The sequence below is a fragment of the Danio rerio genome, chromosome 5 (genome assembly GCF_049306965.1).
Source record: "Danio rerio strain Tuebingen ecotype United States chromosome 5, GRCz12tu, whole genome shotgun sequence".
In the NCBI taxonomy this organism is placed as follows: Eukaryota; Metazoa; Chordata; class Actinopteri; order Cypriniformes; family Danionidae; genus Danio; species Danio rerio.
In genome coordinates, this window is record NC_133180.1 from 32,059,027 (window position 1) to 32,086,683 (window position 27,657).

The following is a 27,657-nucleotide window of genomic DNA, read 5'->3' on the forward strand; positions in this document are numbered from 1 at the left end:
CCTTCTGTGACTCGCTGTCTTCTTGTGTCTGGGGCAAGGCTGGGGTCTGTGGATGGGTAAACAGATATGTGAGATCATTATTGAGCATAAGGTTTCTCTTTCTGAGAGCTGCTCGGGTGGGAATCCTGTGATAAGATGTGCTCGCACTCTCCTTTTTCTATAAGAGATGGGTTCGGTCAATGTGCCGTTGCTACAGTAACTATCAGTGCAGAGCTACAGGATCTATAGGAATCTGTGGTGTTGCACGGCCTTTAAAGCTGCAGTTTAACCTACTGCCTGCAATCATACTGCCATCAAACATCAGATATTTGCTGATGGTGCCTTTGACATCTGCATGGAATAGTCAGGCAAATAACATTGTATTAGATTTTCACAATAAATGTAAAAACCTGGGTGTGCTATTTGTCACTAAATTAACCTTTTGATCTCAGGTTAGGAACATGTTTTACACTTTCAGTAAAAAAAAGTTCGTTTTTTATCTAAAAAAATAAATAAGACTGCCCAATGGAACAGCATCTCTATCTCTCTCAGCTGCTGAAAAAAACACTTGCACTGCTTGCGGGGACTTCTAAAAACCACTTTAAGTAAGTTTCTGTCAATTCAAAACTGATCCGCTAGAATCCTGGACAAAAGAGCATCTCTCCAGTTTTAGATCATTGAGTCTTTCAGTGGTACCCACTACCTGTTTCTGTTGGGGCCTTTTCCTATTTCACACAGAAATTTTGTTCTTCTGAAATCAGGCAGGTTGAATCTTTAAGTGGTTTTAAATCTGTTCTTAAAACTTAACGTTTTAAAATCTTAAAATCTTTTTCAGAATGTCTTTTAAAGGGTAATGAATTTTTTTTTTGACACACAAACCATGAGGGGACCCATGATTGTATCATTTACAAAGTTATAATGCAAAAATAAACAGTAATTTAATGTCCAACTACATTTGTTATTGGTAATTTCATATACACATAACCACAATTTGCTCTATCTTTATAAAGATAATCATGTTTATATAAATATAAATGGGGAGGACTTCTCTTCTCCTGAATTTCCGGGTCTGAGTGCAGACACAGTGGAGCAGCGCAGCAGGTCTCTTGCCTGTCTATTTCAACTATTAGTCCTGCCAGTAATCTAAGGATTTTAAACGTGTTAACATAGTAGCACAGATATAGGCGATGTGTCTTATTGGTAACAAAGTCAACTGATAAAAGACAAAGTCCACCTCTCTGCAATTCTTGTACAGCTCTCTCAACAAAAATGCTTGCTGCAAACCAACAGCTTTGCTGTATGACAGCATCGCGGGGAAAACACGCAGCAAACCCTGTGTTTCATGGAAACAAACACATACGAATAGCTAAATGCGTCCGGTGCTCGAATGAGGTATCACAGTTTGGCAGGTCTGTCATCAGAAACACGTGCTCTCATGAATAATTAAGCAGGGTCTTCTCATTGGATAAGAAAACGTCACTATGAACAATAATGAGAAACCCAAGTGTCATCCTTCCACTAGTAGATTCCGCCCCAAAAATTATTTTAAACCCAGAAGATAAAATTAGCTGACAAAAGCTAAAAATTATCTAGTTTTCCTAACAATTAAAGGTGACAGGTGCTAACATTGTCTTTAAATGATGCTCAACACACAAAACTGTTAAAATCTCAAAATTGAGTGTTTCTTGAACCTGGAAGTGATTTCTTTTCCACATCTTATGTATAAGGTTAATTATATATTTTTTTCCTTTATATAAAGACCTTTTACAGATACCTTTAATGGAGCTATAGAAAATAATATATATTATTATTATAACAACAATACATAAATGTGTGATTTCAAAACATACAATAGCGTGTGTAACAATAGTATGTAAATTCTCAGCAGTATTACTTCAAATAAAATACTATTCTAAGTAATTAAATTAAGATTTTTGACCTGTTCCTTGTTACCATTTTTCTTTAACAGCATGATGCAGTTATCTTTTTAAGTGAAATGATTCAACAAATACATTTGCATATTAAATGTATGACTAAAGTCTTATTGATAATTTATATTTTTTGAGACAAGTCTACAAACGTAAATTATTCTAGCAGTGCCCCCTGATTTTATGTTAGCCCTGTTAAGGTCAGCAAAAAAAAAAAAAAAAAGTGAAATAATGACACATCCCAGAAACCTCCCTTCCAGGAAGTTGCATCATCTCTCAACCAGGATTCTGGCATTTTAAACATAAGTAAGTTAATCTTAAAATGTCAATACTGTTGGCATTTTGAAGTATAAAATAAAATGAATTATTCATTTACCCTAAAATAATCAATATCTAAAGGTAATATCCTTTCAAAGTGCAAGGCATAAGGTTTTTATTAGTTTTATTTATTTTAACAGTCTACAGTTTTAGCAGGTAGCAGGGTTGTAAAAACATGTATTTTTCTTAACTGACATGATAACCCTCCAAAATGATTTTATTAGCCATCTGAATGAAAAATATACAAATTTTTCAAGTTTTGTTTTTGTTTTGAGAGACTGAAATACTACTCTCCTAACGCTTCTAATTAAAAGTATCAGACAAAAATGTGAAAGAGTTAGAAAAAAGCTCATAAAATAAGACATTAATTAGCCTGGCACTGCATTATACAATTTCTTGAGTCTTCATTTCTTTGATATTAAGAACAGAGATTTTGTGGAAAGACACTGAGGCAGACGTGGATAAACTTTTCCTTACACACACATACTTTTTCAGATCACGTGTGGTGTGCCTTTTAAACAGTTTGAGGACATTTTAATTACAGTTTAAGTATTCCTTGGTTGTTTTCATGGTGACAGTAAGGGAATGCAGCTTAATGTAAATGTTTGTAAAACAGCAGTGCGTCTGCAGCAACTCAAGAATTAGATTCCTTTCATGTCATTTATCTGTAAGACTCTGCCGCCATCTGGCGTGTAGCTATTGAAATAGCATCAGTGAGTAACAACACAATTTACTTAACAGCTTGCGATCTACTACTAACAGTAATAACAAGCGCATTAAGCTGGTTTCAAAATACTTCTTTTTGGATAATACTGTAAGTAATGGCATAAACTGAATGACACAGAATATCGTTATGGCTCAATATGACAGCGTATTTTTAACTCCAAAATGGGGTTTTGTGTTTTTGCATATTATTAGGAAATCTTTATTTCTTTATTTAATGTTGACACTCACCTCTTCACAGATTTCTGCATCTTTAAATTTCATGGTTTTGTAGAAATTCTTCTTTGGAAGTATATATAGGAGTAGCAAATCACACACAACAGTGGCCTTAAAGACACAAATTGAAATATTAAGATAGAGTTGATTTCAGTCAGTCATGGCTTGACCCAGACAGAATCTGTGGGCAGTTTTTACAATTTTTGCACAGCCAAATAAAAATACATAATTAAATGTCTATTTATTTTGTGTTTTAATTGTCATTTAATAAATAATCTTTGTATAAATAGAAAACTTAATAACTGTAGAATAAAAAAGAACTGCGATTAATAGTTTTCATGGATTAACAACCAGATATATCACTTTGTATAATATAGTGTACTGAATGTATATTCTCTGTGAGACTCACCACTCCAAATATTCCTACTCCTGAACCTATCGCTGTCAGCGTTGGTATTATATCAAATTTTCCTGCCTGCAAAAATAAAAATGTACAAACACTTGTCAACAAATTAAACTCAGCATGTTCCTTAATGTTTTTTATGGATCATTAAACAAAAACATATTTACCAGCCCATGAACAATAATGTCTATCCGCACACCAAACACCTTCATCAGTGTTCTCTTCTGCACACTATTCTCCACATAATATTTAGCAAATCTGAAACAGCCAGAAGCACATAACACTGTAGTTCTAGGGCTGAATCCACACATTAATAGAATATTAATTAAAAAGCTTCAATACCATTTTCAGTGTATTCTTTTATAGGTATTATTAAAGTGTACTGGCTAGACATTACAGTAATACAATAAAGCAGGTTTGACCTTTTCTCAGCTTACAGTAGCTGTATAATTTTATTTTTAAGACAACCTGAATATCAAATATAGCTTCTAAAATATGTCATTACACAACACTGTTTTTCTCAGTCACTGTCAGCCTCAAGTTTCTCATACTGACAACGGGATCATTTTTGTCACTCACCTAAAATTGTATCCCAGAGATGCTTTATCTACTTGGTCGTTTTTCCCAGTTCCATAAAGACCATAGAACTCATATTTTGGTTTGCAGAATCTGATACTCAGGTCCAGATTGCAGTCCCAGTCAATGAGGACTCCTATAGCACCTCCCTAAAACATTACACAGCGAAAACCATGACAATTATCATCCCATGTTCATCTAGTATCCTCTCTGTATTATTTATCCTCTAGATATATTATTTATTTGGAAAAAGTATAAATGTAATTGTGAGATGTTTAAAATAGGATCTACATTGCAAAAAGGTCTCATTTTATGAGACACACACACACACACACACACACACACACACACACAATACACACATGTATATATATATATATATATATGCTTTTTTACTTTTTTTTTACCTACAAATGCCCTTTGGGAAAGTTTTATGAGATATCCCACACTCTCAGAAATAAAGGTACATGAGCTGTCACTGGGGCAGTACCTTTCAAAAGGTACATATTTGACCTGAATAGTCCATAATGGTACCTCAAAGGTACTTTTTAAGGTACATTTGGGTACTAATATGCACCTTATAGGTACCACTTTGGACTATTTGGGTACAAATATATACACTGTAAAAAAAATGGGGTGCCGGAAAAAAACGTAAAATAAACAGCCATTAAATTACAGAAATATTCCGTAAAATAACAGATGTTAAATCACAGAAATATAGTTACATTTAAATTTCTGGTAAATTTCTGTAATTAATTATCCATTATTATTATTACTAAACTAATATTTTTTTTACAGTGTATCTTTTAAAAAGGTCTGGCCCCAGTGACAGCTCCTGTACCTTTATTTCTGAGAGTGTAATTAAATATCCTAGTGATCACTTGCACTAGACAGAGAAACATCTGGTTATGTTCCAGATTTCTCTTGATATAATATAAATGAATGTGTGTTTGAAGAACAAGTATTACTAGAAGTGTGAGTATCTGTGGACGTTTCAAAATATTTACAAAGCCAATAACAAATTCCTACCACACGAGCTATTTCTGAGAAACTGAACCCGGATCGCTCAACAATGTCACCCAGTCTGAAGATAGGACACAGCGGAGCAGTTTTGGGGTGATACACACAGTTATTGATGTAATTCTGATCAATACCCTCCACCAAGTTACTCCTAGGGAGAGAGAGAAGAAGATAGAACTAAATATTGTCTGCTGAACTGTATTGTTACATTTAAAAGGGGTTATGACAAGGGACAATTCCCTTGATATTTTTAGAAGTCATTGTATGTCGGTTATTGTAATAAAATGATAACTGTAAGACATTGTATGGTGTGTTCAAAATGAGTCAAAATGGGATTAGATAATAGCTGTTTTTATTTATGTCAAATCTATAGTATTATGCTAGTATTATTTGTTAAAATATGGACCAAGATAAGTCAAGGCTTATGTTAAATTTTAGTTTTAAACATTTGCAAATCAACTGTTGGGTTGGTTGGTCCATATTTTAACCAAGTTTGAGTTAAAGCAACAAATGAAAAATCATTATTATTATAGGAGGAAAAATAGATCTGTGAATCTTTGAAGTAAAAAATACAATACCGCTGTATTTATTTAGTTTTTTAGTAAAATATCTCCTTTCAACAGAAAGGAGGTGTTTTTACCTGACTACATCAAACTGGGGAAAGGTAATGGAGTTTTTGATGAATAGTGTGTAGTTTTCTGCTGTCAGTAGGATTGGAGGGCTAAAAAAAACAAGACAGACAAAAGAAGTTAAATGTGTCAGAGCAAGACCGTGGGCTGATTTGAAACAGTTTTACTGTCAATACAATGTGTCACTTGCCCCAGGTGAAAACAAACATGCATTTACGTTTGCAGGGTGGTAACTGTCAAGAGTAATTTGATTTACACTGACAAGTTCAGGATATATAGATGTAAATGTTTGCTTCAACAAACCATATAGCAAACATTTGACTCAAATAATGGTCAACAAGCAACTAAAAATGAATGAAAATGTTTAAAGGCAGAGTTCACCCCAAAATTAACATTTTATCATAATTTATTCACTTATTATTACTCAAATAATGCTGAAAACCACTGCCCATTGAAGTCTATAGTATTCCATAATACTTTTTACACTGAAAAAATTATGTTTGCAAAATTTTTGCAAGCAATTTATGTTGAATTTAAACAAATAAAATTTAGTTCTTTTCATCCTAATTTATTTGTTTTAATTCAGCCCAAATAAATAGTTTACAACCACTTAACTTTAAAAAAAATCCTAAATCCAAAAAAAATCATATTTAAATCATTAAATATGATAATTTTTTTAGTGTACCATGACTATCAATGGCTACAGGGCCAGATACCGCTATTTTGAAAAACTCAAAATATATAAAAGTTGTAGATTACAGATTGTTGTTTGACATCCTAATGTGACTGATCAAATATCAAAAGCAATTAAGTAAGCATTCATACTCTGGTATTTTACGGTCGTCTTCAACAGGACACCATGAGTAGATCTCACAAGTCTGGGTTTTGTTCATACACCTGCCCGTCATGTGCCCTGAGAGAGACAGTAAGGCATAAGAAAAAAAAATGGAGAAGAAAAAGTTTGGAATGAATCGAAACAAAAACTGCAAACCTACACAAGCCCTAGAGAGAGATGGCAGATTTTGTAGGCCAAAATTTTTTATTTTCTCATTTTTAAAGTATAAAACAAGTTGCCACAATATTAGGTAGAAGATTATAAGACTTTTTGAACAAGATATGATGAGCACTAGTACAACAATTGAGTAAATTTGTGTGGCTGATACACATCTATTTCTGTTAGTACTTGACTGTGCTCGTTCTCTGATGGGCTGCCATGACTTTAATGTTGCTAAATAAACTTTTCTCTGAATTAATGAGAATGAAGTATACAGTTATTTAGGAATGCTTTCATCAGACTGTAGTCAGCCATATGTTTGTAATTTCAGTATGACTCTTTGCCAGGAAAATCAACATTCACACTATAAACTGGCAGTACAGCATCAATAGACTATTGAAATACACTGTTTTGCTATAAGATGTGCCACACTTTGCTTGTCTCAAATATTAAATCCACATACCATGAAACATATAATATAATTAGTGATTCGGTATGCATGAAATAAAATTTAATAGCTAGTATAGAGGAAAGAAGAAGGTTGTGTGTTTTTCTAAGAAACAGCTGTGAAGTTTACCCCGAGTTCTTGTAACAGGATTAAGGATCATAAGTTTGTTGGAAGTTTGTGCCACTCGCCCATGACTGGAAGTCGGGGAATTTTGAATTACATCAATGTGAGATAGTGTTGTTTACTTGCGTCTGTATTCCTAGAGTAAATCGTTCTGCTACACTGCATCTGAAACTGAGTCAATATTTGAGTATTTGTGACCCACATAGAGCCAGTCATATCAGTCAATAATGTAGATTTGATTGTGCTTTTAAATCAACTTTATGTTAAGTCATTGTTTATTGGTGTTCTTGAAAGAAATTCAGGGTTTAGAATCATTTCCATATTTTTCTATTTCTATTTTTATCACCTGTTGTCATTTTAATTGATAATCTTCTTATTTAATATTTTGACGACTCATTATCAGTAGTTTATAAAATAAAACACAATTGAATATTCATCATTCAAAATGTGTACCTTTTAATAGTAAATCTACAGAACCAATAATAGTGTTATAGGGGTCTCTTATTTTATGTTTGGTTAGTAATAGCACAGTAAATAATGATCAGGTGAAAGCTGGTTTTGACAATGTTTAAAAAACCAAACTAATTTATGAAAAATACCACTTCAGTTTGCTTTTGTATATCCAATTTGTTGCTTCTGATAATTATTGAATTAAACATAATAATAATAACAATAATAACAATAATAATAATAATAATAATAATAATAATAATAATAATATTTCCTTACATTTATATAGCACTTTTCTGGACACTCAAAGCACTTTACACAATGGGGGAAATATCATTATTCACCCGGATGACGTGAAAGCAGCCATATTGCACCAGACCGCACACCACACACCAGCTGATTGGTGGAGATGCGACAGTGATGAAGCCAATTATGACATGGGGATGGTTGGAAGCCATGATGGACAGAGGTCAGTGGGCAAATTTAGCCAGGATGCCGGGTTGAAATCCCTAGTCTTTTTTTGAAGAATATCCTGGGACCACCACAGAGAGTCGGAACCACGGTTTAACGTCTCATTCGAAGGACGGCGCTGACTTAGCAGTATAGTGTCCCCTTCACTATACTGGGGTATTAAGACCCACACAGACCACAGGTTGAGCTCTCTCTGCTGGTATCGCTAACACCACTTCCAGCAGCAACCCAGCTTTTCCATGTGGTCTCCAATCCAGTTACTGACCGGGCGCAGCTGATATTTTATGCTAGTGCATTTTGACTTGTAGTAACCTCTGATGTGTTTCTGGCATCTAAATAAGATCTTATTTTTGATATAAAAATCATCATGTTAACAGTTTTATTTTCATTATGTGAGCATAAACATCTATTAAAAGGTCAGCTGGTTTCAGTTTTCTAGCATACAGCCTGCTGGCGCGATCATGCTTTGATAATGGATTGAACCATCATAGGGGTGGTCAAATGTATATTTACATTTTCTATCACTGGTATTTTTGCTGTTAATATTATTATTGAAGGTACAGGTCAGTACACACTACACTGTTACACTATTCAAGGCGCAGTATTTTTGACAACTATAGATATGTGAAATTCACTTGTACATTTTTGGAAATCCTTCATTATAAAGCACACTTTCAATTGGCCAGTTATAAGCATTTTGCTCTGGAATGAGCATTTACTTTGACAGATATGATTGTTTTCACTCTGACTGATCTTCTTAGGTGGATTTATCCCATTTGGAAAACAACGCAAGTAAACTAAATCTTAATACAAGCCTTTTGAAAGTCATAGACATCATTGATCGAGCAAGGGGTAAAGTTCATAAAAGATGTGTAAATCTGAGAATGAAGCCTCAGAGCATGAGAGCAAAGCATGTTAGTTATGAGTGTTAGTGACTTACAGAGATGACAGTGTGAGGCCCTCTGTGATTCTGAACTAAAACCACAACACTTGCGTGCAAGGGCATCTATTTTCTTACCCCATGATTTATTTAAATTCTGCGGTGCAAATCTTAGACCACCACTGGGATGATTTAGTTACCAGTCAAGGTCACACAGGGATCACACAAAGCCAATGAAAAGATTCTCAGTTAGTAAGTTCATCTGAGCCATGCTGCTAGTGAGGTGAAGTTAGTCTCCTTTGCTGATTTCCTTCTGTCGGAATAATGAGAAAGCTTAAACTTTACCATTGCCCGTACGTTTGTATTTGCTGTCATCACAGTCTGAGTCATTGGTGCACTTGTTCTTCCCATCCGGCAGCTGAAACACACACAAGAGAATCCAACTTTAATGGCTAGTGTTTAATTAGACCGCAGTTTGCTTGCTTGAAGATATGCAAACAACGTGAGATACAAACAAGACAGGAAATGGGTTGAATGACCACAAAACCCAATTATCGAAACACATTTGTTTATGAGCAAAGCTTTGCAGACAGGGCATAAAGTGCAACCTGAGAATCCAGCGAAAGACAAATAAGATTGAGGTAAACCGAGAGCATGAAAGTCAAGTACAGGGGGTGAACAGGAAGGACAGACAGATTTTATTTAGGTTACATGTTTGCCAGCTTCAGTATGGGAAGTAAGTGACTTTAACCTTGTGTGGTTAACATTCAACCACACTGTGGAAACAAAACATCTGTACGTAATGTAGATAAAAGGTTGAACTAAACTAACTGCTGACGGTTTGATTGTGGGTTACTGAAATATTCTCACGTGTTTGTTGGTAAACTGGTGATCCTCGGCCCATCTTTGCTCCTAGGAATACACCTTTTTTGTATGCTGCTTTTTGTACCAAATCATAATTACAGTACATAACATGTTGACATCACATGATTATTTAACCAATTTACATGAGCACTAGCCCAAAACTGCTCCTGTCCCAACTTAATGTGTTGCAGGTCTGAATGACAGAAAAAGATGCATATTTACAAATGAAATGAAGTCGACCAGACAAAACATGAAATATTTTGTGTTAACATTGTCTGCAATGAAATGCAAGTCAAAGTAAATTTAGAAATCACTTCTTTCTTTCTTTTTTATTTGCCTTTTCCATACTGTCCCAACTTTTTCTTATTTGGGGTTGTAATTCAGTCTCATCTGTCGTAAAAATAAATAAATAAATAAATAATCTAAATACTAAAATAGTATGCACCATTAAACAAATACATTTTTATCATGTAAATAAAAAAAACATACTGATCCTGTGTATTCTTAATATTTTTCCTTCTACAAGCACTTTTACTAGTTCATATAAAAAACTGTTAACTTTTTGTTGATTACATGTAAAACGTATAATAACTAGATTTTGGAAAAATACAGAAAGCCTGCATTTTGGACAATGGTTGCGGGAATTGTCTTATTGTTTGGCTTTGGAAAAAATGACTTATATAGTCAAGAGAAAACCTGAAAAAATTTTAAAAGCTACTAAAATGAATAAGAACAGTGTTAAAAAAACACAAGTGGCACACATATTTAACTGATTATTCTTTAAAGTATTTTTCTGTGATGTTTTCACTGATTTTAGGTGTGACCCAAATCGCATACTTATGCACTATTATACAACATTTTGTAGTACAAATAAGGAATGCGTTCACACTTAAAATTCTAAAAATTATATTTGCACTTTAATAACCCGAATGATGCACTTAAAAATAAGCGTGAAATGTTGGACACTTCATGCACTCAACAGCCGCTGCTTTGCTCACGAAGTGGAAAGGGCGGAGCTTTCAGGTGCTCATGTTGAATTACATCATTTATTTTGGAATGTGAAAGCAAAATTCTCCTACCAGAATAACAATACCACCTCCTGATGGTGAATGCGGTTATACTCATGGTAGGTATTGTTTGGTAGTTTGGTCATTTATTGGTTTGGTCATTTATTATTTGGTTGGTAATTTACCAACCGTCAAACGTCATCAGGAAAATGGTTTGAATTTCCACTTTTTAAAAAAAACATTAGTATTTCATTTTGGATGACACTACATACAAATACACTATACACTATGTACATGGTGCATAAATACATAGTGTATAGTGTGCCATTTGGTACGCAGCTTTTGTCTTATCACCCCATGCTGCTAACATTTTATTTTATATATTTTATAAAAAGCCTTGCAAGAACTCGTGAAAAAATGTGCTCTAGAGTTAAATGGTGAAAATTCATTGTACTTCAGCATTGATCACACATATTCTACTAAACAAAAGCTGTGTATTTAACTGATACAAAGTAATAGCTGAAGTGTTATCTGCTGATTTTTAGTTAGATGCAGAACACAGTTACGTACGTTCTTGTAAAAACATGAAAATTCCATAGTATGTGGGATGGTTCCAGATAATACCTGACTGGAAACCCTATCTTAATGTTTCCAAGAAGGCAGGCTAAATTCTTGCATCCAGCAGTAGGATACAACCAATCTGACACATGATAAAGCACATGGCGTTTAAGAGGCAAACAAACAAAATAAAGATAAAGATTTTTTTAATGCAACAACAGTGACAAAAGTATTAATTAGAATAGGGGGTTTTAATTGTTTAGATGCCACATATCCATTAACAGATAATCCTCTCTTAAAATAGAAGTTTCTTGTATGTCGCCCTGCCTTATATTGAGAATTGTAAAATATGAAATCTGTCCAAAATATTTAAAAATATTTAGCTTTTTATAGTTTTGTTTGGGGCGGCTCAGTGGTTACCACCTAACAGCAAGAAGGTTGCTGGTTCGAGTCCTGGCTGAGCCAGTTGGCATTTCTGTGTGGAGTTTGCATGTTCTCTCCCTGTGTTCACGTGGGTTTCCTCTGGGTGCTCTGATTTCCCTCACAGCCCAAAGACATGCGGTACAGGTGAATTGAATAAACTAAATTGGCCGTAGTGTATGAGTGTGTGTGTGAGAGAGTGTGTGGGTGTTTTATATAAAAACTGTGTAACACATATGCCGGAATAGTTGGCGGTTCATTCCGCTGTGTCAACCCCTGATAAATAAGAGACTAAGCCGGAGGAAAATGAATCAAATAAATAAATGAAAGTTGTGTTAGTAATTTTTTCCTACTCATTATTTTACTGTATGTTTTTTTTATTATTTTATTTATGTATACATTTATTTATTTTAATTATACACTTATATTCACTCATGTATTTTTTGAATGAACATCATTTTTAAAAATAACATTTTGTTCATTTATTTATTTTAATAATTTTAATAATTTTAATCAGCATTTTGAATAAATCATTTGAACTATTTAAACTATCTTAAAGCCTTGTTTATAAATGTTTATTTATCTTTAAACATTTTCAATTATTTAATACTTTTTAGACATTTTTAGATATTTTTCACCTTTATGGTACAGGTCATGAGACTGAAACAGAAACAAAAAAAATTGTAAAAGTAAAAGTAAAGTAGAGAAGAGAAAAGAAAAGAAAGCTTGCTATTTCTGAGAAACCGTTCTGTTATAACAGGATGTGACAAACAACAGGCAGGAAAGAACAGGTGTATGATACCAATCTCCATATTGTATATAAGACAACGCTGAAAAGAGTTGTGAGAAAATATATTTTCTCATGAGAAAAATGTTTACAGACCTCAGGACATTTGCCTTGTACCTGTCCTATAGTGGGAATGAAGTTGGTCATCACAACGAAAGATGAGTCTCCCTTAAAAACAAAACAGAAATGACTTAAAGAACATACCCAGTGGTGTAAAGTAACAAATTTCAAATACTAAAACTACTGTAATTGAGTAGCTTTTCTTAGAAATTGTAATTTATTAAGTAGCTTTAAAAATGTGTACTTTCACTTTCCCTTGAGTACATTTTTAGTGCAGTATCTGTACTTGTACTCCACTACTTTCCTTCAACCTGCAGTCACTACTTTATTCTTGTCTATGGGGATTAGAAAAATCAGTCCTGTGATTTCCGTCCAATTGAATTGCACATAGAAGATAAATTACATTATATTGAACTACCTCAAGACATGGGTGATTTATAATTGCAGCAAACTGTTTGGAAGCATTAAAAGTGTCCAAGAAGATGCCCAAAATTGTCACAAGCAATGACCCAAAGACTGTTTAGATGCATGTCACTTATGAGAAGATGAGGTTTACTGTATGATGACTGAAATGGCCTTAAACACCAAGCAGGCATAAGATGTCAACATGTTGACAGATTGACATTCTACCTCAACGTCGTGGGGGCATTGAATTTTATTTGGAAATGAAAATCGGGTTGACATCAGAACTCAACATCAGGCCGACATCAGTGTCCAACGTCCATCCTAAAATCAACCAAATATCAAAGTCTAATGATGTTACAGCTTGACGTTGTGTGGATGTTACCAATATGGTCGCTATCAGATGTTAGATTTTGGTTGCCATACCTGGCAAATAGAAGTCAGTTGACATCAATAGGACGTTGGTTTAGGATGTTGGCTCAACATTGGGTTATGGTCATTTTATAACACAACCTAAAATCAACCAAATATCAATGTCATTTTACGTCGTAATTGAACATCAAAATAACATTGTCCTTAGATGCCTTCTAGACATTAAATTTTGGTCACATGACATCTTAAACTAAATCTAACCTAATAGTAAAGTCTTATAGCGTTGTGTGCCTGCTGAGCAATAACTAAATGCATTACAGAATGTTATGTTTACACACATCCACAAAATAGATGTAAATACATCAGCTTTTTGCAGCGTAATACTCACTACTCACCACTCTTGAGTACTTTTATAAGGGCTACTTTTTACTCATGCTTTAAGTAATATTTACAACATATACTTTTACTCTGCTTGCTCTACATCTTTAGGCAAGTAATGGTACTTTAACCTAAGTATGATTTTTCAGTACTCTTTCCATCACTGAACATGACCATATGCTCGATCAATGGCAAAAGCAGCATGTAGTGCTGTTCTATGTTGCAATACTGTCCTTGTCTAAGAAAAAATAGGCATCTCCTAAAGAAATGCCTCTTGAATATATATATATATTGAATGTCATAAACATAAACCTGACTTTAAAAAAAAGACCCTTTATATATTATATTTTTTATTAAAAGGTAAAAATACAGTCTTGTCTATACGTGAGAGAGTCAGTAGTGTTTGTCTGGGGCTGAATGCAATATTTAACCTCAGTCTGTCAGTTCAGATCTTATCTCTGGTCTCTCATCTTTCATTCTTCTGCTCTGCTAAAACATGAATGCACTACGGCCTAAATGGTGCACATTTAGAATATACACTACGTAGAATGGGATACTATTACGTGTTTTATGAATGAAATGTGCATTTTATACACACTAAAGCTGCATTTGTGACATTTGACCAAACAAAATAATACATTTAATCAAAGTCTTATTATTGCATAATCAAATATTGTTACATAACCAAATATATATTTAAGCATAAACAAATTTGAAATGAAATAAGGGTTAATTCTTTAGGGTTTTAATATATCTTTTGGTTTGTTTTTAATAGGTACACTGTAAAATATACCATGTTCATTAACAGTTTCCATATTTTGTGATTCACAAGTGCCTCAGACAGTTATTGTTGTAAATTACATTATGTAAATTATGTAAATTGCATTATGAAACCTTGATCTCTGCTCTGTGGACTTTTGGTGTTGAAAATTCAACTCTACAATTCAACAAAGTGACTTTTAGATGTTTGAAATAATATAAAGTAGAATAAATAAAGTATAGAGAAATAAGTCTGTAAAATAACAGAGAATGTCCTGGCAGTTAATTACAAGGTGTTTGTGCCATAATATACAACACCAACCCAAACAGTATATCACTTTAAACTATAAATTTTTTTAATAAAAGTCACTTTTTTAAACTTTTCAAGGTTACATGTTGTTATCAGAAAGATTAAGTTTCCTTAATGCATTTCAAAAGCATAAATAAATGTGGGATATTAAAAATTAAAAACATGAATCTTAAACTATGGAAAACAGCTTCTTATGAATATTTAGTACAGTGTAGCATAATTTATTTATACTGTCATGTTAAAGTGTCATGTTTTCAGTTTATAATCATTTTTAACACAATAACAATGATTAATTTCTGAGAACGTGGATCATAAAAGGGATGTGTCATGATTAACATTTCAGTGTTTGCCTTTATGAGCATGTTACTATTTGTCTATATCAAGAAGGTCTTGGTGCCACTCCTTTGATTGCTGAGCGATGACATGTTTACTTTTCTGTCAACAGTCTGTCTGTTTCTTATTGTACTGGGTGCTTTCTGTGAAATACGTTCACAGACTCGAATGTTACAAGCTGTTGGGGTAAAATACATTCTGACAGGAATTGTCAGTTGTTTATTTAAAGAATAAAAAACCTTTATAATCAATGATGGTGTCATACTGTTAGTGTATTTCCAATATTAGGTCACGATATGGATGTTTGACTTGGATTTAAGTGATTACGTTCACAGGTGGTGTGAGAATGACCTGAAGCAGTGTGACTGCAGATGATTACATAACAAGAGTACATTTGACTGTAATTGGGCCCAATCCACAGCTGCAATGACTGCAGTATCAATATTAGCAGGTTTAAACTCAGGAGGCATGACAGGGAATTTACTGTATGGGTAATTTAATCTGCATTCAGAGACATGTTCATTCAGTATTAATAAAACTGGAGAAAAAATGGAAAATTTAAATCACTCACATTTAAACAAAAAAGAAAAAAAAAACTTTTTACACTTGCATTTCTCAAACAGAGCCTTAGCACCTTGCAACCCTCAGTTTAAAAAAATCCTGGATTAGAATGCAGACCTCCATGCACAATAAAGAAAAATTGTACTACACTTCTTTCATTCAGTCAGTCATTTTTTTTTTGCTTATTACCTTTATTAATTAAGGGTCACCACAATGGAATGATCTGCCAACTTATCCAGCATAAATGTTTTACGCAGAGGATACCCTTCCAGCCCATCACTGGGAAACACCTATACACTCCTGCATTCATACACATACACTATAGACAATTTAGCATACCCAATTCACCTATACCACATGTCTTTGGACTTGTGGGGGAAACCGAAGTACCCGAGGGAAACCAATGCCAACACGGGGAGAACATGCAAACTCCACACAGAAATGCCAATTGAACCAGCTGAGGCTCAAATGAGCAACCTTCTTGCTGTGAGGCGATCGTGCTACCTACTGCCTCACCATGACGCCCTTTTAAATAAAGAAATATAATAATTTTAATAAAAAAATTGTTATGTTTGAGAAACAGTCAACTGTTATAATAGATTTTGTCTGCAAAATTTATTTTGCAGACAAATTCTGCGGCTCTATTTTGAAGATCCATGCGCAAAGTGCAAAGTTCTTGGCGCAAACGCATTAGGGGCATGTCAGAATTCACTTTTGCTAATCTAAGGACAGAAAAATCTGCTTTGCACCGTGGCGTCATTTGTTAAGCACAAAGATTTGTTTCAAAACTATTTCTAAATTTAGTTCTAATTTCCAGCAAACAAATAAATGAACAATAATAACAAAGTGTGTTCAAAAAACTGAGTTATATTCTAATACACATGCTGTGCCCCATATGGTCTGAAACCTGACAGGTGGGCAAACCTAAGCTTGTTTTTAATAAAAACAAATATAAATATGGATATAATAAATAATACTGCTAATAATGATAACATTATACAAAAGCAAATTGTCATGAAAAAAAAAGCCTCCTGAGATGAAGAAGGCATGAAAGTATGGTTTTTAAATTTATGTAGGCTATAAAAAAATGTTTTGTAATATTTTAATCCTTTATATTTATATCCTATATATATCCTTATTACATCCTACATATATATATTTCCTTATTATCCTTAATATTTAAATTCTTTTTGTATATGTAAAGATATTTGCGTATTGCTCTACATCTTGTGTGTATTAAGCAGTGTGTAAGCGAGGCGCACAACTAACGCACTCTGCGCTGGATAATAGACCAGTAATAATTTGTTCTGGTCTATAGAACAGACTATTATAGTTTCTCAAAATAGCAACGCAGCAGCAATGCGCCTCAAAACGCCTCCCTTTTTTGACTAGAACGCCTACGGGCACACAAATGAGCGCAAATGCATTTGCTATTTAAATAGCGAAGCGCAAAACGTCAAAACGACTCTTACGCCAAGCTGAAACTACAACAATTTGCCTCGCACCTTGCGCCACATTGCGCGAGGTGTATGATAAGGCCCTATGACTGTGTGAAAAACATTTCTGAGAGTCATAAAGAAGAAAAAAAAAGGACATTTAAAGAATTAGTTTACTTACAGAATTAAATTTCCTCATAATTTCCTCATGTTTTTAACATCCATGATGTTAATGTCTTTTTTATGTAGTCAAAAAGAAATTTAACGTCAGTTAAATTTAAAGGTTTTATTTTACGTGGCAGCACAGTGACGCATCGGGTTGCGCTGTCACCTCATAGCAAGAAGGTGGATGGTTTGAGCCTCGCGCTGGACCAGTTGGCATTTCTGTATGGAGTTCACATGGGTTTTCTCCGGGTGTTCTCACAGTTCAAAGACATGTGCTATAGGGGAATTGGGTAAGCAAAATTGTCCATAGTGTACTGTATGTGTATGAATTAGAGTCTATGGGTGTTTCCCAATAATGGGTTGCAGCTTGCAAAAAACATATGCTGGATAAGTTGGTGGTTCATTCCGCTGTGTCAACCCCTGATTAATAAATAGACTAAGTCAAAAAGAAAATGAGTGAATGAATGAATGAATGAATGGGTTTTTTTTACAACATGGAAACATGTTTCTTGAAACACATTCTCACGGCAATTCGTAACTTTTTAATTTAGTGGCTAATTCATATGAATTGGGTATTGGGGTAGGGTTGGGTGCTGAGTTCCTTTTTAAATCGTACATTTTTAAAATCATACATACATTTAAAATAGTGCCGCTTCAAAGGGCTTTACAAAATCCCAGCCAAGCAATAAGGGTCTTATTTAGCATTCTTTAAGACACAACCCACCTGTTCAGGAAACACATAATCGGCTACATCCCATATCCGCTCCTGTCCACTGATATTAGTGAAGGACACTCCCTTCATCTTGGTGAAGACTGAGCCGATGGCATTGTCCACCGTCTGGTAGCCTTTCTCATACATGAACACCCACCTGACAAAGCAAAAAATACAATTCATGAACATCATTCATCAAATATTATCATGCTCCAATACAATTTGAGGTATAATGTAAAAATTGCAGGGCTCCACACAATTCATTCATGTTGTCCCAACACAAATAACCTTAACTTAACAAATTTAAATGAATAGAACATGAAACAATTAAGTTGTCCCAAATCTCAAGAATTGTGTAGTTACAGCTTATTTTATATAAGTAGTTTGGGAAAAAAAAATTATTTTATATATATAATTATACTATTCTATATATATATATATATATATATATATATATATATATATATATATATATATATATATATATATATATATATATATATATATATATATTTTTTTTTTTAATGGAATATAGAATAGTATAATTATAGATTTCACTTTATTCAGTAGCCTGGGTGCCAGACTGCATTTAATATAATCTCATTACCATGATATCTAATATTTTAAATTTAAATATTATCTGTTACCCAATTGCATAAGATTTCATAACAGCCATGAAAGAAAGACAGGTTGCAAATTGTTAAAGTTTACTGACTTTTTGATGCTGATGAAAAGGTAAATTGTCCACTAACATGTTCTTGTTTTAAAAACAAATATGCAAAATTATGTTCATTTCACCTTAATTAATCTTATCATAATTATATAAAACATTTATTTTATTTTTTTACAGTTTATTTCTATTACCAACTACACACACTTTGTCAATATTGAGCTTCTGTCAACAGCAGATGACAGTGCTATGTAACAAAGCATGTTTTCCCTTTCTGAATTTACTTCGGTTTCACCCAATAACAGTGCAAATATATTTAGGCAGAGATCTTTTTCAGAGATATGTTTTAAGCATGTACTTTATCCTCGTGATGTGGTCTATTAAACAGCAGTCGAAAAACATTTACTGTAAACATCATAAGACTTTGTTTTATAGTTTGCATTTCAGAATGTGTACACGTTCACAGATAGTTGAACATCTTGCGTCATATAAAAGTAGGATGAAGCAATAAGGTTTTGGCCTCATGCCCTCTAGCAAGACATGACAAACGTTACTCTTCAGCCTTATCATCTGGCCAATCTAAAGCTGGTACTTTACACACCTCCAGACAGACCAAATGGAAAAGTAGTCTGCAGTGTTTTTCATTCCACTAACTTTTCTGTAAGCCCAAACAACTTCCCACATGACAAACAATACAATTATCCACTTGCTATTGGAAGATGACTTGCAGATTTATATTGTTTAATCTGTTTTTAGCTTTAAATACCTAAACAAATATCTTTTTCTGTCTGCTGTACTAAACTAAAACCGTATTTGAATCAATAAAGATAGTCTGCTTTAAACTTGTTACGACGGGGTTGGAGTGACAGAGGACAACAGGAGGTAAGATCCAATATGCAGTTTATTCAATGTCAGGCAAGCGGTGGTCATCAGGTGCAAACGGGTATATATAGGCAGTCCAGAATCATAAACGTTTAAACAGGCAAAAGGTCGAAAGGCAGGCGGCTAAACAGGATAACAAGGGTACAAGGCTAGGATCGAGACACGGAGAAACAAGACAGGGAAACGCGTTGTAATGTCACACTGGGTAAACAAGACTCGGCAAACTGGAAGCGTCAAAGAGTGGCTTATGAATGGAGTGATATCAGTCTGTGAACAAGGTCCAGCTGGTGATTGCAATCAGGATAGATGAATGAGCAGGCATGCGTGTTTGGGAGCAGTGCGTGTATGAAAATGTAGTCCTGGGAAATGCGGAAATGTAGTCATGAGAGTTCGTGTGAGAACCAGCGATCCTCTGGGAAGCGATCGCTGGTTGTGACAAAACTATAGTTAAAGGATGAGAGGGCAACACAACTCTTCATTTGTTCGATGATTACTCTGACATTAAAGGGACAGTTCACCCAAAAATGAAAATGTAATTATTTAATCATCCTTCAGTTGTTCCAAACCTTTTTAAGATTTTTTTCTTTGTTAAACACAAAAGGGGATGTTTTGAATGATGTTGGAAGCCGGTAGCCGTTGACGTCCATATTTTTTTACATTCTTTAAAATATATTCTTTTGTGTTCAACAGTAAAGAAATGTTGCAAATATTTTCCTTTTAAGTGAAATATCTCTTTATCTGCTTGTTAAGTGTAAAGTCATGCGAAGTGGCTTTTGGGTCTAAAGCGCTATTTCAAACTATATGGGGAGGCTCAACATATGGTAATAATAAATGTTTACAAAACGCTGTAATACTTTCATATATATAGATAGATAATTTACACTGTAAAAAAGCACTATAGGCATAATGATAAAGATTAATTGATTTGCTTACATTGTGGGGACCAAATACCCACAAGTAAAGCAAGACAAGTAAATCCTCACCTTGTGTGGACATTCTTTTGGTTTCATCATAGATATTTATATTAGATGTTGCCTACGCTATTGTTGTCTATTCGAAGGAAAGCATTAATAGAGCCGCCATTTTATTAAAGGGAAGCACTTATTTGAAATGAATGTGATACCAAGGTGCAGTGGAGGACCAGGCATCCAGAGCCAGAGATATATAAGCATATATACATATATCTATGATCAAGAGTTTTCTCGGTGGTCAGTACGCAAATATTTTTTCAATTACGAAAATGATAATTTCACATTACCGTACTACATTGATGAATAAGTGACAGCACGGGCATTGCCGACAAACAGCATGTGTTTATGTGCATGGAAATGTATTATCATCCCTTCCTGTTAAGTTTGATCTAATCCATGTCCTGAAACACACCCCTTCTTGTGCTTTCACTTCTAATTCTAACGGAAGGAGCTTTTTTGTTTGTGAACGAATCTCCATTATGAACGACTCTTGTGAACATCGATATTCACCTTTCTAATCTAAATGGTATAAAATATTTGTAATATTTAATAATTTAGGAAGGAAAGTAGATCTATGCACATTAAAGCGCAGACACTGTTATGGTATCAGGCACCCCTATAAGTTACCTCAAAAATTAGCCGTTACTTCACTATGAAATGTTCTGCCTTTATGCTTTGTTTTCTTTGTTTGCTTTTTACTACACCTGTACACAGCGCTAAAGCATCTTCAGATTGGCTTTAATCTTTACTAGTATGGTTGAATGACTTTAAAAAGGAAAGTACAAATGTGGCGGTGGTATTGAAACATGCCCAAGGTCCGAATGCAATATCTAGTGTACAGTATATATCTGTGCATGTTTATGTGGTATATGGGGACACTAATTTGTATAATGATATGGGTATAACCTAGGTATTACAATGCTGAGGTGATTTATGAGGACATGTCCTTGTAATTAAAACTGTTTAAAATCATATTTAACAGTTTTTTTTAATTGTCACAGGTTTTCTGTGAGGGTTAGGTTTAGAGGTATAAAAAGTGATAACTGTATATGTGGATTATATGGATAAAAACTGCTGGGCATGACTGCCTCATCAGCTGTTCAGAAAACCCTGTTAAGTTAATTTTGCTTCTGCCTACAAATTGATTTTTTTTTTATTTTTAGGAATGCTGTTTTGCATGCCAATGTTAATTAAAATCATCAATAACAATAAGACAGCTGTGTTATATGAATATGAGTTTCGAGACGGAATTGAATGAAGTGAATGAATCACATGCTTACTGTTATAATGGTAAATTCATGATAGGAGCCAATTTCTGCTTTCGTGCTGTTTTTTTTTTTTTTTTGCTCAAACTCTGATCGAACGGTCACTTCTCTGTAACAGTCATAAAGATCTGATTGATTAGATTTTACACATCCTCCACCATGAATGATTGTTTTCTCACATTGCTCATTTTGTGGTAAACAATTCATCTGTGCACATCATTAAAAAAAAAGAAAATTGTCTGCTCTCATAATTTCAAACTGAAATCTGAAAATTAACTTCCTATTTGTTTTCATTTAAATTCTCAAAGTACATCTGTCTGAAGTATTGGGTGTGGTTAACATATTAAACCACGCTCCTCTAACTGTCACTTTATGTTTTATGCAGCGGATGCTCTTCCAGCTGTAACCCAGTAACGTAAAAACGTGCTGGATAAGTTGGTGGTTCATTCCACTGAGGCGACCCCAGATTAATAAAGGGACTAATGAATAAATAAATGAATTCACCTGCACATGTCTTTGGACTGTGGGGAAAACCGGAGCACCCTGAGGAAACTCTTGCCAACATGGGGAGAACATGCAAACTCCACACAGAAATGCCAACTGACCCAGCCGAGGCTCGAACCAGCGACCTTCTTGCTGTGAGGCGATTGTGCTAACCACATTTCCATAAAAGAAAATATAGGACCAAATTTTACATAATGTTTATGAGTAAATCTTGCCCTCTGAAGTGGACTCGTCAAAGTACGTCAAAGTAAACCCTGCATAATTTGTGTGGTACGTTTGAATGTTTTTAAAGGTAAACTTTAGAAAATTTGCGGGAAGTTCCCGTTTGACCACAGATAATTTTGTTTATTTTCTGTCAACCAAGTCATAGGTAACAGCTATCACCGTCCCCAGTGATGCTCAGAAGTTGATGTTTGCCTCAAACTACTGCTTTAGACATTTCATAACCAGGAAACCAAGATGCAACGCCAGAGTTTATGCAAAAGTAAAAAAAAAATGCTCGCACAGACTCGCTCTCATACATGCATCCTCTCACAAACTGCCCCAAGTAGACACACACACACACACACACATACTCACACTCTCACAAACAAATTCTCACATTCACAATAACATACTTTCTCTCAAACTCAGACCTACAAACAAACAAATCTTCACACCCACACCCACACACACACATCCTCACACTTACACACTCATAAATGCATTCTCACATTTGTACACACCCTTACAAGCAAATCCTCACACTCACATAATCATACTCAAACACACATTCACACTACACTCAAGCTCTTATAATCTTCTCAGTCTGTTTCGCACATATCACATCCTCTCACACACGTTTTAACAACCTCCACAAGCTTTTGTCCCTTTTTTCTGCTTTTATTCAAATTGTTTTTTAGAGCATGATATAGTCCATGGGCAACACAATGGGTCAGTGGTTTGAGTCCCAGATGGACCAGTTGGCATTTCTATGCCGAGTTTGCATGTTCTCCCTGTGTTTATGTGGGTTTCCTCCAGGTGCTCCAGTTTCCCCCACAGTCCAAAGACATACGGTAAAGGTGAATTGGATAAACTAAATTGGTCGTAGTGGATGTGTGTGAATGAGTGTGAATGGATGTTTCCCAATTCTGGGTTGCAGCTAGAAGGACAACCACTGTGTAAAACATACTGTGTGCTGGATAGGTAGGCGGTTCATTCTGCTGAATGAATGAATAAATGATATAGTTATTTTTTTATTGCTAAGGATTTTTTTTTTTTGTATTGAGCAGGTACCTTTTAAAGATGAACCCAGAGATCGAAAGCAGGGAAGACCACATCAAGAAAGACCACATCAAGATCGCGGTCTGTCCAAAAGTTACTAATCAACAAGATTTCGATCTTATTGAATCGGATTATGAATGGATTGATATACAACTTGAGTGTGAAATCTGCAAAAATTACTGACAGTGTCACAAACTTAGAACAGTATTTATTACCATACTATTTACTAATAGTAAACACTTTTATTGTTTATTGACGCTATGGACCCTTTTCATATTTTCGAGTTTCTTAGCAGTGAAGTCATCATAGTTGGGTAAACTTAGAGAGCAGTGATTTCATTTTTATTGCATTTCAATGTACTTAATAACAAAAAAAAACCTCCATGATAGTTTTTCATAACTTTATGAGTGGTTAGCACTGTCGCCTCACAGCAAGAAGGTCGCAAGTTTGAGTCCCGGTTGGACCACTTGGCATTTGTGTGAGTTTGCATGTTGTACCTGTGTTCACATGGGTTTCCTCCGAGTGCTCCGTTTTAACCCAAAGTCGATAGACATACACTAAAGGTGAATTGGATTAATTAAAATGTCTGTGTAAAGTGTATGAGTGTGAATGTTAGAGTATGGGTGTTTCCTAGTACTGGGTTGTGGCTGGAAAGGCATCTGATGCGTAAAACATGCTGGATAAGTTGGCGCTTTATTCCGATGTGGCGACCTCTGATAAATAAGGGACTAAGCTGAAGGAAAGTTAAAAAAAACACAAAAAAATAGTAACACCAACCAGAAGAGAGAACAGTGTCAAAGAATTTAGACCCTTTTCAGAAGGAGGTACTGATGCATTTCAGTGGTAATCAGCATCTTAAATCCTTTAAAGCTTTTAATATTTACAGTTGATTGTTTCAAAAAATGCCTGCACATTTACAAAGCTTTATATGTTTTCTACTGAAAGCTATACATGTGTTAAAGCTATATTTATTGTCACTTACGACTAGTTTTTGTAATTATAGCAGTGTTTAAAATTCATAATTTAAAATTGACATATTTTTCCACAATATTTATGTACAGTTCCTTACTGAATAATAAAAGCTCAAGAAAATACAAAAAATGTAATGTAAAATAACTGCAAAAGTATGTGTTTTTTTTTAATTAAGTGAACTTTCTGTAATTGAACGTACCCGTTATTTTATGGGTTTTTTTTTCAGAAACCCTGCTACCCAAAGTTTACAGTTTTTATGTTTTGCTAAATTTTGTTGTACCAGCATACTACTGTTGACAGCATCCCTTCCCCACCTCAATCACATAACACTTATCTCACCCTGAGTAGGAGGTGTGAACGATTGAAGAGTTGAATTGGTAAAGGGGTGTATACTTCAGGGAAATGACTTAAATTTCTTAGAATAGTTGCCTCCCTTTAGACACCCCAATAAAATACACACAACAGTCTTTCTAATAATAGGTAGCTGTGAACTCGTGAAATACTAAGAATTTTTATAATATTATAACAAAGTACCATAAATGGATATTTATGGTAATAAAAATCAAAACATGTTGTGACAGTATAGAAAAATGCAAATAAAAAAAGAAAGTGATTTCTATATTTACTTTGATTTGTATTTCATTGCAGACAACACAACAAACAATATTTAATGTGTCGCTCGTGATTTTTATTGTTTTTGTTTCAAAATAAACACATATTCCAATTTTGGTCCTTGTTGCAGCACATTTAAAAAAAAAAAACATTTACCACTTTGTAATGTTTCCATTTCTTTTCAAAACACTTAAAATACTTTTAGGGACTTAAGACACTAAGTAATGAAGTGTATTACAGAAAGCATTACCAAGGGGACTGCCCCATACCATGACAGACCCTGGCTAAAAGACTTGTCGCTGGTAACTGTATGGATGATCCTTTTCTTCTTTGGTCCAGAGCACACAGCATCCATTTCCCCCCCTAAAATACTTGAAATACTGAATCACCTGACCACAGTACACATTTCCACTGTGTTCCCAGATGCCTCTGAGACCAGAGAAGTCGACAGCGCTTCTGGACACTGTTAACATAGGGCTTCCTTTTGGCACAGTACAGTTTTAACTACCATTTGTGAATTTAACTATGTATTGTGGTACTTGACAAAGGTTTGCCAAAGTAGTCCTGAGCCCATGTGGTGATATCGCTTATAGATGAATGACGATTCTTGATTCAGTGCCGCCTGGGGGATCAGAGATCATGGGAGTTCAGCTAAGGCTTACACTCATGTCTTTATGCACTGAAATTCCTCCAGATTCCGTCAATCTTTTAACAATGTTATGCACTGCTGAAGGTGAAATATCCGAATGTCTACCTTTCTGTCTTTGAGGAACATTGTTTTTAAACATTTTAATAATTTTCTCACATATTTTTTTGGCAAACTGGCGATCCACAGCCCATCTTTGCTTCTAAAGGACTAGACATTTTTTAGCTGCTTTTGTACCAAATCATAATTGCAATCATCTGTTGATCTCAAATCACATCATTATTTAACCAATTAACCTGAATACTAGCCCTAAACTGCTCCTGTCCCAACTTTTCTTTAAATGTGTTGCAAGAACCAAAATTGGAATACCTGTTAATTTAAAAAAATAGAATTAAAAATAAAAATTATGAAGCACACATTAAGTAATGTTGTTTGTATTGTCTGCAAAGAAATACATTCATTCATTCATTTTTCTTTTTAGCTTAGTCCCTTTATTATTCCGGGGTAGCCTCAGCGGAATGAACCGCCAACTTATACTGCAGGTTTTTTGCAGCGGATGCCCTTCCAGCCGCAACCCATCTCTGGGAAACATCCACACACACGCATTCACACTCATACACTACAGACAATTTAGCCTACCCAATTCACCTGTACCGCATGTCTTTGGACTGTGGGGGAAACCGGATCACCTGGAGGAAATCCACGCGAAAGCAGGGAGAACAATGAAATTCAAGTCAAAGTAAATTTAGAAATCACTACTTTCTTTTTTTTTATTTGCACTTTCCATGCTGTCCCAACTTTTTCTGATTTGGGGTTGTATTTTAGACCCTATGGCAAATGACACCCACATGTCTACAAGTAATCAGTGGATTTTACAACACAGGTTTAAAGTTCCTAGGAAATGCTTAACATTCGTCTGGACTTGACTGCTGCAAAGGAAAACATCTCTCCAAGTCTGTTTTTTGTCCCGCCATAAAAAACCATAGCGTGACATTTTACCGTTCAGACGAATATTTACTTTTCTAAACATGTCCGTATAATGAGTAAATCTTTTACACACAGATGCCAGTTATCTAATACATGCTGAGGACCAGCTGTTAGCTCTATGAATAGACATGTTATCGATTATACACGCCATTAAAACTAGTTTGGACGCAATGAAAAATAAACTGAGCTCCAAAAATATATCTCAGTCTCTACTAATTTCCCGCAGAAACGCAAGTGTGATACTTGAAAGAACAGTGGGATGCTGATGAAGTGTTAGATTACACAAAGCATTACCCCAAAACCTCAGTACTGTAGCTCAGTTCAATATGAGGTTGTACAGTATGTTTACATGCTGTACATTTTTCTGCTCTTGTTAAAACATGCTCTGTTCAGTTTCTCGTGCACCCTCGTTTTTTGTCTGTTGTTCTTTTTCTTAAATATGAAAGGGATCTCTTACCCAATGATGTAGGCTAAAACGCCTAGTTGGATGATTCTGCACACTATTGCAACCCTTCTGTTCTTGACCAGAACCTCCCGAGGAGTCTCATATTCAAAGAAGAAGTTTGAAAAAGTTTTCTTTATTGCAGATTTCATCCTAGTCAT

The 27,657-nt window shown here is 34.6% G+C and overlaps 1 protein-coding gene across 1 annotated transcript; it reads right to left on the reverse strand.

Moving 5' to 3' along the window:
* Positions 1-27,657, reverse strand: p2rx1 (purinergic receptor P2X, ligand-gated ion channel, 1; the record flags this gene model as incomplete). The annotated part of the gene is given in 12 exon segments (NM_198982.1): positions 1-46; positions 3,180-3,275; positions 3,574-3,639; positions 3,735-3,825; positions 4,147-4,292; positions 5,173-5,314; positions 5,804-5,884; positions 6,618-6,705; positions 9,504-9,576; positions 12,891-12,962; positions 18,295-18,439; positions 27,512-27,657. Coding segments are annotated over 12 exon segments (1,192 nt in total), but the record flags the coding sequence as incomplete, so codon positions are not given.